The sequence below is a fragment of the Mus caroli genome, unplaced genomic scaffold (assembly GCF_978045245.1).
Source record: "Mus caroli unplaced genomic scaffold, Mus_caroli_1 scaffold_16, whole genome shotgun sequence".
NCBI classification, from domain to species: Eukaryota; Metazoa; Chordata; class Mammalia; order Rodentia; family Muridae; genus Mus; species Mus caroli.
Genome location: NW_028227271.1, coordinates 69,863,037 through 69,879,145, shown reverse-complemented (window position 1 = coordinate 69,879,145; position 16,109 = coordinate 69,863,037). Strand labels below are relative to the sequence as shown.

Here is a 16,109-nt window from a genome sequence, read left to right as displayed (position 1 = left end):
AGGAAAACCAAAGCAAACCAATGCTCCAGACGAGAGCTGTGTTGACTTTACTCAAGTGGGTCCTGGGGTTTCCTCTGATTGATTTGAGTGTGTAGTAGTGATTTTAGTAGTCACAAAAGTAATGGTTAATATTTTTCAGTACTTACTATGTGATAGGCCCTGTTCTAAGAATTTTAATATACACATTCATATGTAATAGAATATGACTTTTAAAGATGAGGAAATTAAAGCTTAAAGAATGTATTTAAATAACTTCACATGTTGCATGGCTTTAGGAGCATATCCTAGACCAAAGCTCCTGCTTTGTCAAGTTGCCATGGTTACAACACTGCTCTGTCACCTGCCAATTATGTGACCCTGGGAAAGTTACTTAATCTTTCTGAGATCCAGTTTGCTTCTGGAAATGGGTTATTCCCACAGTTAAACAATCTATTCAATGTAAAATGCATCATAGTACCTGGCCAAAAAAAATGTTTAAGAGACACAGGCTGCTTGTTAACACGCATACATCAAAAGATCGCAGGATTAATATGATTTAATTTGCTCTATTTTGATGTTTTCTTGGTGTGTGGTGATGAAGGTGCTTCTACCTTTCATGTTAGACTTTCTTTTCTTTTTTTTTTTTATTGGATATTTTCTTTATTTACATTTCAAATGTCTTCTTCTTTCCAGGTTTTCCCTTTGGAAACTGCCTATTTCATCCCTCCTTCCCTGCCTGTGTGAGGGTGCTCCCCTACCCACCTACCCCCTCCCGTCTTCCCTCCCTGGCATTCTTCTATATTGGGGCATTGATCACTCTCAGTCCCAAGGACTTCTCCTTCCAGTACTGTCCATCGAGGCTATCCTTTGCCACACATGTGGCCAGAGTCATGGGTCTCTCCATGTGTATTCTTTGGTTGGTGGTCCTGGCTCGGGGAGTTCAAGGATACCTGACCAGTTGACACTGTTGCTCCTTCCATGGGGATACAAACCCCCTCAACTCCTCTATCAGGGACCCCACACTCAGTCTAGTGGTTGGCTGTGAGTATCTGCCTCTGTATTTGTCAGATTCTGGCAAGAGCCTCTAGGAGATAGCACTGTCAGGCTTCTCTCACCAAGCACTTCCCGCTATTATCCACAATAGTGACCAGATTTGGTGTCTGTATATGGGATGGATTGCCAGGTGGGGCAGTCTCTGGATGGCCTTTCCTTCAGTATCTGCTCCACACTTTGTCTCCATATTTCTTCCTGTGAGTATTTTGTTCACCTTTCTAAGAAGCACTGAAGCACCCACATTTTGGTCTTCCTTCTTCTTGAGCTTTATATGCTCTGTGAATGGACCTCGGATATTCCAAACGTTTGAGCTAATATTCACTTATTAATGAGTACATACTGAATGTGTTCTTTTGTGACTGAGTTATGTCACTCAGGATGATATATTCAAGTTCTATCCATTTGCCTAAGAATTTCATGAAGTCATTGTTTTTAATAGTTGAATAGTATTCCATTGTGTAAATGTATCACATTTTCTGTATCCATTCCTCTTTGAGGAACATCTGTGTCCTTTACAGCTTATGGTTATTATAAATATGGCTGCTCTGAACATAGTGGAACATGTGCCCTTATTATATGTTAGAGCATCTTTTGGGTATATGCTCAGGAGTGGTATAGCTGGGTCCTCAGGCAGTACTATGTCTAATTTTCTGAGGAACTGCCAGACAGATTTTCAGAGTGGTTGTACCAGTTTGCAATCCCACCAACAATGGAGGAGTGTTCCTCTTTCTCCACATCTTTGCCAGCATCTGCTGTCACCTGAGTTTTTGATCTTAGCCATTCTGACTGATGTGAGGTAGAATCTCAGGGTTGTTTTGATTTGCATTTCTCTCATGACTAAGGATATTGAACATTTTTTAAAAAGATATTATTTATTATTATACATAAGTATACTGTAGCTGACTTCAGATGCACCAGAAGAGGGCATCAGATCTCATTATGGGTGGTTGTGAGTCACCATGTGGTTGTGGGATTTGAACTCAGGACCTTCGGAAGAGCAGTCAGTGCTCTTACCCACTGAGCCATCTCACCAGCCCCCTGAACATTTTTTAGGTGCTTCTCGGCCATGCCATATTAATCAGTTGAGAATTCTCTGTTTAGCGCTGTTCCTGTTTTTTAATAGGGTTATTTGGTTCTCTGGAGTCTAAGTTCTTGAGTTTTTTGTATATCTTGGATATTAGCCCTCTAATAAAGATCATTTCCCAATCTGTTGGTGGCCTTTTTGTCCTATTCAAAGTGTCCTTTGCCTTACAGAAGCTTTTCAATTTTATGAGATCCCATTAGTTGATTCTTGATCTTAGAGCATAAGTCATTGGTGTTCTATTCAGGAGTTTTCCCCCTGTGACAATATGCTGGAGGCTTTTCCCCATTTTCTCTTCTATTAGATTCACTGTATCTGGTTTTATGTGGCGTCCTTATTCCACTTGGATTTGAGCTTTGTACAGAGAGATATGAATGGATCAATTTGCAATCTCCTACATGCTAACCGCCAGGTGAACTAGCAACAGGTGTTGAAAATACTCTTTTTTTCTATGGATGACTTTAGCACCTTTGTCAAAGATCAGGTGACCATAGGAATGTGGGTTCATTTCTGGCTCTTCAATTCTATTGCATTGATCCACCTGCCTGTCCCTGTACCAATACCATACAGTTTTTTTTTATCACTATTGCTTTCTAGTACAGCATGAGGTCAGGAATGATGATTCCCTCAGAAGTACTATGGTTGAGAATAGTTTTTGCTATCCTGGGTTTTTTATTATTCCAAATGAATTTGAGAATTGCTCTTTCTAACTCTGTGAAGTATTGAGTTGGAATTTTGATGGGGACTGCATTGAACCTGTGGATTGTTTTCAGCAGATGGATATTTTTACTATATTAATCCTGCCAATCCATGAGCATGGGAGACCTTTCATCTTCTGAGGTCTTCTTTGACTTCTTTCTTCAGAGACTTGGAGTCCTTGTCACACAGATCTTTCACTTGTTTGGTTAGAGTCACATGAAGATATTTTATATCGTTTGTGACTATTACGAAAGGTGTCATTTCCCTAATTTCTTTCTCAGCCTGTTTATCCTTCGTATAGAGAAAGGCCAGTGATTTGAGGTAATTTTATATCCAGCTACTGCACTGAAGCTGTTTATCAGATTAGGAGTTCTCTGGTGGAATTTTTAGGGTCACTTATATATACTATCATATCATCTGCAAATAGTGATATTTTGACTTCTTCCTTTCCAATTTGTATCCCCTTGATCTCCTTTTGTTGTCTAATTGCTCTAGCTAGGACTTCAAGTACTATATTGAATATATAGGGAGAGAGAGGGCAGCCTTGTGTAGTCCCTGATTTTAGTGGGATTGCTTCAAGTATCTCTCCATTTAGTTTGAGGCTGGCTGCTGGTTTGTTCTATATTGCTTTTACTATGTTTAGGTATGGGCCTTGGATTTCTTATCTTCCAAAAACTTTTTTTTTTTTTTTTTTTTTGGTTTTTCGAGACAGGGTTTCTCTGTATAGCCCTGGCTATCCTGGAACTCACTTTGTAGACCAGGCTGGCCTCGAACTCAGAAATCCGCCTACCTCTGCCTCCCGAGTGCTGGGATTAAAGGCGTGTGCCACCACGCCCGGCTCCCAAAAACTTTTAACATGAAAGGATGTTTGAATTTTGTCAAATGCTTTTTCAGCATCTAATGAAATGATCATGTGTTTTTCTTCCTTTGATTTGTTTATGTAGTGGATTACATTGATGGATTTCTGTATATTGAACCATCCTGCATCCCTGGGATGAAGCCTACTTGATCATGGTGAATGACTGTTTTAATATGTTATTGTATTCAGTTTTTAAGAATTTTATTGAGTATTTTTGCATCGATATTCATAAGGGAAACTGGTCTGACGTTATCTTTCTTTGTTGAGTTTGTGTGGTTTTGGTATTAGTGTAACTGTGACTTCATAGAATGAATTGGGTAGTGTTCCTTCTGTTTCTATTTTCTGGAATAGTTTGAAGAATATTGGTATTAGGTCTTCTATAATGGTCTGATAGAATTCTGTACTAAAACCATCTGGTCCTGGGCTTTTTTTTTTTTGGTTGGGAAACTTTTAATGGATGCTTCTACTTCTTTAGGCATTATGGGACTGTTTAGATGGTTTATCTGATCCTGATTTAACTTTGGTATTTGCTATCTGTCTAGAAAATTGGCCACTTCATCCAGATTTTCAAGTTTTGTTGAGTATAGGGTTTTGTAGTAGGATCTGATGATTTTTTTGAATTTCCTCAGTTTCTGTTGTTATTTTGTTATTTGGATACTGTCTCTGTGCCCTCTGTTTAGTCTGGCTAATGGTTTATCTCTCTTTTTGGTTTTCTCAACAAAACAAAACAAAAGAAAACAAAATACCAGTTCCTGCTTTTGTTGATTCTTTGTATAGTTCTTTTTGTTTCTACTTGGTGGATTTCAGCCCTGCATTTGATTTTTTCCTGTATTCTACTCGTCTTGGGTGAATTTGCTTCTTTTTGTTCTAGAGTTTTCAGGTGTGCTGTCAAGCTGCTAGTGGATGCTCTCTCCAGTTTCTTTTTGGGGGCACTCAGACTGATGAGTTTTTCTCTTAGCACTGCTTTCATTGTGTCCCATACTTGGGTATGTTGTGCCTTCATTTTCATTAAATTCTAAAAAGTCTTTAATTTCTTTCTTCATTTCTTCCTTGACCAAGTTACCATAGATTAGAGCGTTGTACAGCTTCCATGTGTATGTGGGCTTTCTGTTGTTTTGTTGCTATTGAAGGCCAGCCTTAGTTCATGGTGATCTGATAGGATGTATGTGATTATTTCAATCATCTTATCTCTGTTAAAGCCTCTTTTGTGACCAATCATATGGTCAGTTTTGGAGAAGGTACCAGGAGGTGCTGATAAGAAGGCATATCCTTTTGTTTTAGGATGAACTATAGCTATCTGTTGTAGCCTCCCCTCCCCCAGCCTTAATGGTTCCACTGTTTACACCTGGATGGAGCTTCCTGCTCAATCGTTCTGCCACGCCCACCGCTGGAAGCTGCTGCTTTGATGTTCCGAAGCCATCACGTGATCACCCTGCTACTGGACCCCAAGATTATTTGGCGGGAATTGGGCCCCTCCCCTTTCCTTCATAATGGAGTGCTGAAATAGTAAAAATTGAACCTTGAGCAGAGATCTTTGTCTTGGTTCCTTCCTTATCTCGTGCAGCCCAGCCCCTCTTCTCTTCCGGGTTTCCAAAATGCCTTTCCAGGCTAGAACCCAGGTTGTGATCTACTGGCCAGACAGAACAATCTGTTAAATCCATTTGGCCCATAACTTCTGTTAGTTTTATTGGGTCTCTGTTTAGTTTGTTTCTGTGCTCTGTCCAGTGATGAGAATGGGATGTTGAAGTCTCCCACTATTATTGTGTGAGGTGCAATGTATGCTTTAAGCTTTAATAAAGTTTCTTTTATGATTGTGGGTGCTCTTGCATTTGGAGCATAGATGTTCAGACTTGAGAGTTCTTCTTGGTCAATTTTCCTTTGATGAACATGAAGTGTCCTTCCTTATACTTTCTGGTAACTTTTGGTTGAAAGTCAATTTTATCTGATATTAGAATGGCTGTTCCAGCTTGTTTCTTGGGACCATTTGCTTGAAAAATTGTTTTCCATCCTTTTACTCTGAGGTAGTGTCTGTCTTTGACACTGAGGTGTGCTTCCTGTATCCAGAAAAATTCTGGGTCCTGTTTACATATCCAGTCTGCTAGTCTATGTTTTTTTATGGGAGAATTGAGTCCACTGATGTTAAGAGAGATTAAGGAATAGTGATTGTTGCTTCCTGTTATTTTTGATGTTATTTTTATGTTTGTTTGGCTATCTTCTTTTGGGTTTGTTGAAAGAAGATTACTTTCTTCCTTTTTCTAGGGTGTAGTTTCCCTCCTTTTATCAGAGTTTTCCATCCATTATCCTTTGTAGGGCAGGATTTGTGGAAAGATAATGTGTAAATTTCATTTTGTCATGAAATATCTTGGTTTCTCCATCTATGGTAATTGAGAGTTTTGCTGGGTATAGTCGTCTGAGCTGGCATTTGTGTTCTCTTAGGGTCTGTATAACATCTGCCCTGAATCTTCCAGCTTTTATAGTCTCTGGTGAAAAGTCTGGTGAAATTCTGATAGGTTTGCCTTTATATGTTACTTGACCTTTTTCCCTTACTGCTTTTAATATTCTTTCTTTTGTGCATTTTGTGTTTTGACTATTATGTGAAGGGAGGAATTTCTTTTCTGGTCCAATCTATTTGTAGGCTTCTTGTATGTTTATGGGCATCTCTTCTTTTTAGGTTAGGGAAGTTTTTTTCTATAATTTTGTTGAAGATATTTACTGGATCTTTAAGTTGGGAATCTTCACTGTCTTCTCTACCCATTATCCTTAGGTTTAGTCTTCTCATTGTGTCCTAGATTTCCTGGATGTTTTGTGTTAGGAGCTTCTTGCATTTTGCATTTTCTTTGACTGTTGTGTCAATGTTTTCCATGGTATCTTCTGCACCTGAGATTCTCTCTTCTATCTCTTGTATTCTGTTGGTGATGCCTGCATTTATATGTCTTGATCTCTTTCCTAGGTTTTCTATCTCTTGGGTTGTCTCCCCTTGTGATTTCTTGATTATTTCTAGTTCCATTTTTACATCAAGATGGTTTTGTTCAATTCCTTCACCTGTTTGGTTGTGTTTTCCTGTAATTTTTTTTAAAGGGTTTTTTGTGTTTCCTCTCTAAGGGCTTCTGCCTGTTTACTTTTGTTCTTCTGTATTTATTTAGGAGAGTTATTTATGCCCTTCTTAAAGTCCTCTATCATCATCATGAGATATGATTTTAAATCAGAGTCTTGCTTTTCTGGTGTGTTGGGGTATCCTGGGCTCACTGTGGTGGGAGAACTGGGTTCTGATGATGCCAAGTAGCCTTGGTTTCTGTTGCTCATGTTCTTGCCCTTGCCTCTCACCATCTGGTTATCTCTCATGTTAGCTGGTCTTGCTGTCTCTGATTGTGGCTTGTCCCTCCTGCAAGCCTGTGAGTCAGTATTCCTGGGAGATGAGTTTTCTTTGGGAGAAATTTGGGTATGAAGAGCTTTGGCACAGGGTCAGCTCCATGGTGCAGAAGAAAACCTGAAGGATCCTGTCCCCAGGTGTTCCTTGGTTCCTGTGTCCTGATGGCTCTGGGCAGGTCCCTCTTTGACCAGGAATTTGAACAGAAGTGGTGGTCTTACCTATGCTCACAGGTGTGTTGGCACTCCTGGGAGACCAGCTCTTTCCCAGTGGTATTTGGGTATGGAGTGTTGTGGCAGACCGTCCATTCAAGGATGAACAGAAACCCAAAGTTCATATTAGATTATTAGTATTATCTTCTGGAAATCTCTTGGGAATGGTGCTGATCATAGTAATTATGTTAATTATGGTATGAATTGTTTATATTTCTCAACATAATACCAAAGTGGCCACACATTGTAAAGTGCACATAGCAAAGTTGAATCCATGGGAAGAAGACTGTTTCTTTGCTCTTAGTAATGCTCAGTTGATCTGTGACTTCATTGTTTCTATTTTACCAGTCCCAATAATTAGGTCTCCCATTTGTTCTCTCCCAAGTTCTTTAGGAAGTAGTTGCAGTACAGGCATGAAGAGGATCTTTTCTTACTTCTCTATTCCTTTTTGAACAATTTAAAAATTTATTTTATGTTTGTAAAGCTCATGGCTGCATGTATATCTGTGTCCTTCAAAAGGGTACCAGATCCCTATGAGCTGGAGCTAGGGATGGTTGTAAGTCACCGTGTAGATGTTGGCACTTGATCCAGGGTCCTCTACAGAAGCAACACTTTTAACTGCTTAAGAAACTTAACTGCTGAGCTACCTGTCTAGCTCTACCAATTCTATTCTTTGCTCACCTGCTGTGTTCGTTACTGAGTTCCTGAGTACCCCTCTATATCCTACATTTGGTCTATGCCAGTTTTTCCAGTAAGTATTGTTAAGGCAGTCTTCTACTGATGCTCACAGGCTAACCTGATTTAGACAGTCCCTTACTGAAACTCTCTTCTTTGGTGATTCTAGGTTGTGTCAAGTTAACAGTTAAAAGTGTACATCTCAATCACTGACCAGAAATAATTTACTCTCAATGATAAATTATATAAATAAGCATTTTTCAAAAACAAGTCATAGGTATAATACTGGTACATGTATAATCTCTGCTTTTGGCTGTGGATGTGACTAGCTGCCTTAGGTTCCTGCCCTTGTGATCATCTGTGGCACCAGTGATGAACTATAGTGTGGATTTGTTACCCAAGGAAACTGTCTCTCCCTTAAAGTTGTGTTTGTTGATATATATATATATATATATATATATATATATATATATATATCTTAAACTCAGAAACAGAAAAAAAAACTAGAACAAGATTTCAATCATAATTATCTCTTTATCACTATTAGTCAAAACAATTTTACAGTAATAGTCAAGACAGGAAATCCTTTATTACCCAGCTACAATCTTATTAAACTGGGTAAATTTATTAAACTGGGTAAATTTAGTCAGTAACCATCTATTAACTACAAAAGATGGCAGGTGTCAGATGAAAGGATTTGAAGTTTTCCCATGACATTTGATAAATAAGAAAAGTAATATACCCCACCTTCTTTTTTAGCTTTTAAAACCTACATGTTATGTTGGTTGCTGTTAGTTCTCATTTCATATGACTTTCCCAAATGATCCTATAAAATACAACATATAAAAAGGATGTTGTTGGAAGAAGGATAATGTTGGAAAAGATACAATCTCATATAAATGCATTTAGAAAAACATTTTAACTATGAAAAATTAGACAATGTTGACTGAAAACTCTCCCAGCAGAATCAAACCAAAGTGAAAGGAGAAAGTGAAGATACTTTCAAGTTGTTATACTCAAGGAAAACAAGGAGGTTTGTGTGTGTGTGTGTGTGTGTGTGTATGTGTGTGTGTGCACTCAGCATACCACAACTGTTGTTAAGTCCAGAGCTCATATTAAAAACAAAACGAAATGAAACAAAACAAAACCAACTCCTTGGAAGAGGGAAGGCGTTGCTTTGTTTAAAGTGAATAAAGTATCTGCATTTACATATATCAGAAGAAATATGGCAGTTTTTTACCAAGGAAAAACACATGGACCTGTATAATTCTTATGAGTAATTCCCAACAAAAGATACAAGATAGCTTTGCTATATAATAGAAATTGTTATTACAACCAGTAAGGTCACTGTTAATTTCCATTAATAACTATATTTCCAAAGAAAGAAACTTACTTTGTTTTTATTTTTAAAACAATTATTTAGGTGTGGTGTATGTCTGTGTGGTGGGTGCATAGGTTGAAATCTGGTTGCCTTCCTCTAAGGGCTCTCTCTTTTATTTTTTATTTTTGAGATTATAATATAATCACATTTCTCCTTTCCCTTTCCTCTCTCCAAACCCTTCCAAATTCATCATCTCTTTCATTACTTGTTATTTCATGCATATATGTATATATATATATGTGTGTGTGTATACACATACACAAATATCTATGTGGGTATATATATATTTTTTTTCCTAGATATAACCTGCTCAGTTGGTGTCCCATCACTCACATGTAGCTTTCAGCACTGACTGTTTAGTATTGGATAAGGGTTCGTGTGACCTCCCCAGGAATGTCTATTTTTCCTGCCCTCAGCAAGTCCTTAGTTGCCTGTAGTTCACGTAGGGCTGAGGCCTTGTGGGTTTTTCCCTGTCTACTCTGGCATGTATTGAAATCCTCTTCAGCTCATGCTTGGGCAGTCATGTTGGCGAGACTTTATGGGTGTAGCTTCTGACATCACTTGGAGACACAATCTCACAGCAGACTCCCTAATCCTCTGGCTCTTACAGTTTTTCTGTCCTCTCCTCTAGAATACTCCCTGAACCTTAGATGTGGAATCCTTTATTTTTCAAGGCAGGATCTCACTGAACTTGGAGGTTTCTGTTCAGCTAGACTGCCAGCCAGGAAGACCCCAGGGGTTGCCTCTGCCTCCTCAGTTCCTCAGCATGCAGCTTAGTCAGGGTTTCTGTGAGTGCCAGGGACAGTCAGGTCCTTATGACAGCACAGAGAACACTTAACCCCCTAAGCCTTCTTCTCAATCATGCTAAATAAAAATTTGTAGAAACAATATGTAGGTTACCTTTGGGAGGCACTAAATACAAGCAGGTACTATTTGATGGAACTAATACTTTGTGACATTTGATTTTAAGCAGTAGAAACACAATAACATAGCAAATATGAACTTTCAAATAAAGTATTCTAATAGGACACTGCAGATGTTTTCCTTGAATCTTATTATGTTCATAAAAGCATCACAACATTTGCAACAACAATATTGCAAAATAACAATTTGTTATTGTCAATAACAGCTTCAGCAGGCATGATGAAATGGAAGCTCTTGTTAGAAGAGACAGGGAGTGGCCACAGACATTATACTCACCCCTAAGTGAGATCTGCATCTTCTTCATTAACTTTTGTTTTTAAGTATGTAATTTTTAAAGGTAGTATGTATTTATGGATCAAGAGGTGTTATAATACATGAATTAAAAGGTTACTCACCTAGTAAATCCGAGGCTCTCAAATTTTCTTTTAGAAATATAACAGAAATTATGGCACTACCTACAAAGAAAATTGCCATTAGTAGTAGTTCCAATATGAAAACATATATCATTCAGTCATGTGCCTGGGGCAGTGCCAATATACTGGGAAGACTTCATAAGCTTACTGAATGTGGGGGGAAGAAGGGAGAGATGGAGGGAAGAAGGAAGGGAAGCAGGAAGAGAGGAGAGACGAGAAAAGAAGAGAAGACAGGAAGTCAGGAAACCCTGGGGGAAAGCAAAGGAAGCTGAGAATGATTTAACATTTATGTAACTGCGTACCACAGCCCATCACCTCCCAGCATCCCCTCCAGTGCCTCCCAGTCCAGGGTTTTTCCTGATTCTTTCTCCTTCCTACAGCACACCCAGGTCTGCACTGCACTCTGTCGTCCTCATGAACCTGCACTAGCCCAGCTCTGGCTTATGCCTCTGCTTAACAGCACAACAGCATCTGTCTGACATCTCACTCTCCAGTTCTCCATACTACCACCAAAGTCATTTTTCTAAAATACAAAGTAAATTTGCAGCTTTAAATCTCTAATGGTTTCTTGTTATTTACAGGGCAATGACCTGAGCTGCTGACTGTGACCTTCAGTGACAGCTACGATCTCTTCCAGCCACTTTCCCTACATTTACCCTCAATTTTGCTTCTCTTCTATGCCTGTCCTTTCTAAAATACATAATAATTTCCAGATCTACAATGTGCTTTTATGTTCATGACTTCTAGGAGCATAACTGCCTATTCTGTGATCAACTCTAGACTCAAGATCAGATCTGATTGAGCTAAGCACTTGACTCTTTTCTTGGGATGGAGTCTGTAGTTTTTCATCTTATTTGAGAATTTTCTTTTTTTCATCTTTTTCTTTTGTGTTGTGTCTCACTCCTCCAAGAATGATGCACACTGGTAGACTCTCCCAGCTCAGCCACAGCCTGCTGCTATGGCCTCAGGCCAAGGAGTAAGGTTGGCTTCTGCATTAGTCCCCTCGTAGGCTCATTCCTTGATGAATTCAGGCACTGGAGAACTCAAAATTGCAATCATAAAAAAGATCTATAGTGTAATCTAGATTTAAAATTTTTATTTAAAAAATCTAGCTGAGTCTTTAAAAGTAAAACTAGAGGAAAGATTGTTTTTGTAGCAGTAGTGCTACCTAGAGAAAACTACAGTTGATACGCAGATGTTTTACCTTCTCAGCTAAGATCCAACTACCAAACACTGTTTCTTCAGTTATTATGGAAGCAGCAAATTGCTATGTCATTAACAGTTCTTCATAGGTATAATTTTAATGTCTATATAATGACACACTATATGGATGCCACAGTTACATTTAAAATATGACTATGCCTGGTGCTCTGGTGATTAATCCCAGCCTTTAATCCCAGCACTCGTGAGGCAGAAGCAGGCAGATTTCTGAGTTCAAGGCCAGCCTGGTCTACAAAGTGAATTCCAGGACAGCCAGGGCTATACAGAAAAACCCTGTCTCAGAAAAAAAAAAAAAAAAAAGAAAAACAAATAAAAGCTATTAAAAAAAAGAATATTATACCCAAGGTTTTTACTTTAAATATGCTGGGATGCTCATATGATTCCCACCCCAGTCTCTCACTTGAGCTCATCTTTGCTCTTGCATAATCTTTCTGGGCAGGTTACACATTTAAATGGGAGTTTCACAGAGAACAAGCCAGGTGGGAGAAATATTTATCAAGTATACAATTAAGTGGGCAGTTTGATTTTAAAACATCAAAGCAAGATTTTTTTTTATTACAGAAAATACTTTTACTCTTATTAGATATTTTCTTTATTTACATTTCAAATGCTATCCCCTTTCCTAAATCCCCTCTGAAAATCCCCTATCCCTTCCCCCTCTTCCCCTGCTCACCAACCTACCCACTCCTGCTTCTTGGCCCCGGCACTCCCCTCTACTAGGGCATAGAACCTTCACAGGACCAAGGGCCTTTCCTCCCATTGATGACCGACTAGGCCATTCTTTGCTACATATGCAGCTAAAGCCATGAGTCCCACTATGTGTTTTCTTTGGTTGGTGGTTTAGTCCCAGGGAGCTCTGGGGTTATTGGTTAGTTCATATTGTTGTTCCTCCTATGGGGCTGCAAACCCCTTCAGCTACTTGGGTACTTTCTCTAGATCCTTCATTGTGGACCCTGTGCTCTGTCCAATGGATGGCTGTGAGCATCCACTTCTGTATTTGTCAAGCACTGGCAGAGCCTCTCAGGAGATAGCCATATCAGGCTCCGGTCAGCAAGTTCTTATTGGCATCCACAATAGTGTCCGGTTTTGTTGGATGTTTATGGGATGGATCTCCAGGTGGGACAGTCTCTGGATGGTCATTCCTTCAGTCTCTGCTCTGAACTTTGTCTCTGAAACTCTTTCCATGGGTATTTTGTTCCCCCTTCTAAGAAGGACTGAAGTGTCCACACTTTGGTCTTCCTTCTTGTTGAGTTTCATGTGTTTTGCGAATTGTATCTTGGGTATTCTGAGCTTCTGGGCCAATATCCACTTAACAGTGAGTGCATATCATGTGTGTTATTTTGTGATTGTGTTATCTCATTCAGGATGAAATCCTCCAGATCCATCCATTTGTCTAAGATGTTCATTAATTCATTGTTTTTAATTGTTTTTAATAGTACTCCATTGTGTACATGTACCACATTTTCTGTATTCATTCCTCTGTTGAGGGACATCTGGGTGTTTTCCAGCTTCTGGCTATTATAAATAAGGCTGCTATGAACATAGTGGAACATGTGTCCTTATTACATGTTGGACCATCTTCTGGGTATATGCCCAGGAGTGGTATTGCTGGATCCTCTGGTAGTACTATGTCCCGTTTTCTGAGGAACTGTCAAACTGATTTCCAGAGTGGTTGTACCAGCTTGCAATCATACCAGCAATGGAAGAATGTTCCTCTTTCTCCACATCTTTGCCAAAATCTGCTGTCATCTGAATTTTTGATCTTAGCCATTCTGACTGGTGTGAGGTGGAATCTCAGGGTTGTTTTGATTCGCATTTACCTCATGACTAAGGATGTTGAACATTTTTTTAGGTGCTTCTTAGCCATTTGGTGGTATTCGTCCGTTAAGAATTCTTTGTTTAGCTCTGTACCCCATTTTAATAGGGTTATTTGGTTTTCTGGAGTCTAACTTCTCGCGTTCTCTGTATATATTAGATATTAGCCCTCTATTGGGTTTAGAATTGGTAAGGATCTTTTCCCAATCTGTTGGTTGCCTTTTTGTCTTATTGACAGTGTCCTTTGCCTTACAGAAGCTTTTCAATTTTATGAGGTCCCATTTGTCAATTTTTGATCTTACAGTACAAGACATTGGCATTGTATTCAGGAATTTTAAGATTTTCTATAGACAAACAACTATGAATATTAAATTATCAAATTAAGTCTATGAAATTAAGAACTGAGTTTAATACAGGTATGAGAATTATGTAAAATTTTTGTCTTAAGATAGATACAATTCAAGAAGACCACCAGAATCCTGTGTTCGGAGGCTTAGAAAGGCATGAAGACCAGCAACTTTACAAACTGCATCTTAGTAACCTGGACAAAGTGTTTCCAGCTGGATGGGGTTAGAGTAACAACAAAACACCTGCTGTGGCTGCATGAATAACACAGCGCATCCTAGCAATGGCGATTTCACAGCCAAGGGCTTTGAGAAAATGGCAAATTCTGCTTTCACAGCATGAAGAAAGTATAGGCTAGGAGGAACACCTAGTCCCGAATGTCACACATATGACACTGAAGTTAAAGGCGGCTGTGCATTTGCTCTGATTCCTCACCTGACGACACTGGTGGCCAACTGAGCCGAGCATGCGCTCTTCCTCTCTAGCCCAAGGCTGGCTCAGCACCCTCTGCTTCCCTTGAGGTCAGAAAGGACAGATTTCCTATTCCTTTGTTGCTAAGCTATAGCTTCATAAATAATCTAACTTTCATATGGAAGTGGAGGAAATGTCATGTAGGGAATAATTTCATTGCTTCAAGCTAAAAGGATACAAGTGTAATAAAGACTTAAAATATATGACATGCACTGAGGTGTACCAACTGCCATAGTTATGTTTTATGACACAAATATGCTCTTCTTCCTCTCTAAAGGAATGTAAAACTGCAACACATTTTTATACATGAAATTTTCCTACCAAGGAGTTGTGTGCGTGCACTACTCTCACCTGTGCATGTGGAGATCGGAGGGGATGCTGTTGGGTGCTTTTCTCTATGATTCTCCACCATATTTAAATAAATATTCATTCATTTTATTTTAAATTATGTGTATGTGTGTGTGTGTGTGTGTGTGTGTGTGTGATTTTATGTGGGTATGTGTACATGAGTGCAGAGATGTCAGATCCCCTGGAGCTGGAGTTATAGGTGGTTGTGAGCATTCTGATGCTGAGAATCCCACTCATCCTCTTAACTGCAGAGCCAGTCTTTAAGCCCTCCACCTTAGTTTTTAGGACAGAGTCTCTAACTGAACCTGGAACTCACTGTTTCAACTAGACTAGCTGTCAGTGAGCCCCTGGGATCTGTTACCCTGTCTCACACCAGGTGCCGGGTATGCATCACTATACCTACTACATTGCTTTTAGTGAGTGTCAGAGATCTGAACCATCTCTCAAGCTCCTCTACCAAGTTTTTACATAAAATATTTATTTAGTAAAGTAATAAAAATAACATGTTACTAAGATGAATTTATTTGTACCACATTTATATGTAACTCTGGGTGAAATATGATTTGTACTGAGCAATCTGGCCATATCTGAGTAACAGCTGATGACATGACTTCCTGGTAGAGTAGTACATTTTTAAAATGAGAAGAAATACACCAATTATTCCCATACATTTCTATAAACAGAGACTTACCAAGATCAACTATTTCTAGTTGTTGTTTTATCAATAGCCATTGCCTAATGAACAACTAGAGCAGGGTTGATTTTACTTCTACTGTAACATGTAATATTCAAGTTCTGAAAGATCATAAAGGTCAGTAGTTTTAAAAAACCATCCAGGCAGCACACCTGCAGGTCTATGTCAGATGTAACCATCCAGACAGCACACCTGTAGGTCTATGTCAGGTGTAACCATCCAGACAGCACACCTGCAGGTCTATGTCAGGTGTAACCATCCAGACAGCACACCTGCAGGTCTATGTCAGGTGTAACCATCCAGACAGCACACCTGCAGGTCTATGTCAGGTGTAACCATTCAGACAGCTCACCTGCAGGTCTATGTCAGGTGTAACCATCCAGATAGCACACCTGCAGGTCTATGTCAGGTGTAACCATCCAGACAGCACACCTGCAGGTCTATGTCAGGTGTAACCATTCAGACAGCTCACCTGCAGGTCTATGTCAGGTGTAACCATCCAGATAGCACACCTGCAGGTCTATGTCAGGTGTAACCATCCAGACAGCACACCTGCAGGTCTATGTCAGGTG

The 16,109-nt window shown here is 39.3% G+C and overlaps 1 protein-coding gene across 2 annotated transcripts in view; it reads right to left on the bottom strand.

Moving 5' to 3' along the window:
* Nipal2 (NIPA like domain containing 2) overlaps nt 1-16,109 on the bottom strand; it is a 123,696-nt gene that overhangs the window by 50,261 nt on the left and 57,326 nt on the right. For both annotated transcript variants that reach the window (XM_029469394.2, XM_021183905.2), the window contains exon 4: nt 10,626-10,685. In XM_029469394.2, the coding sequence (XP_029325254.1) occupies nt 10,626-10,685 (60 nt within the window). The remainder of the gene's footprint in view (nt 1-10,625; nt 10,686-16,109) is intronic.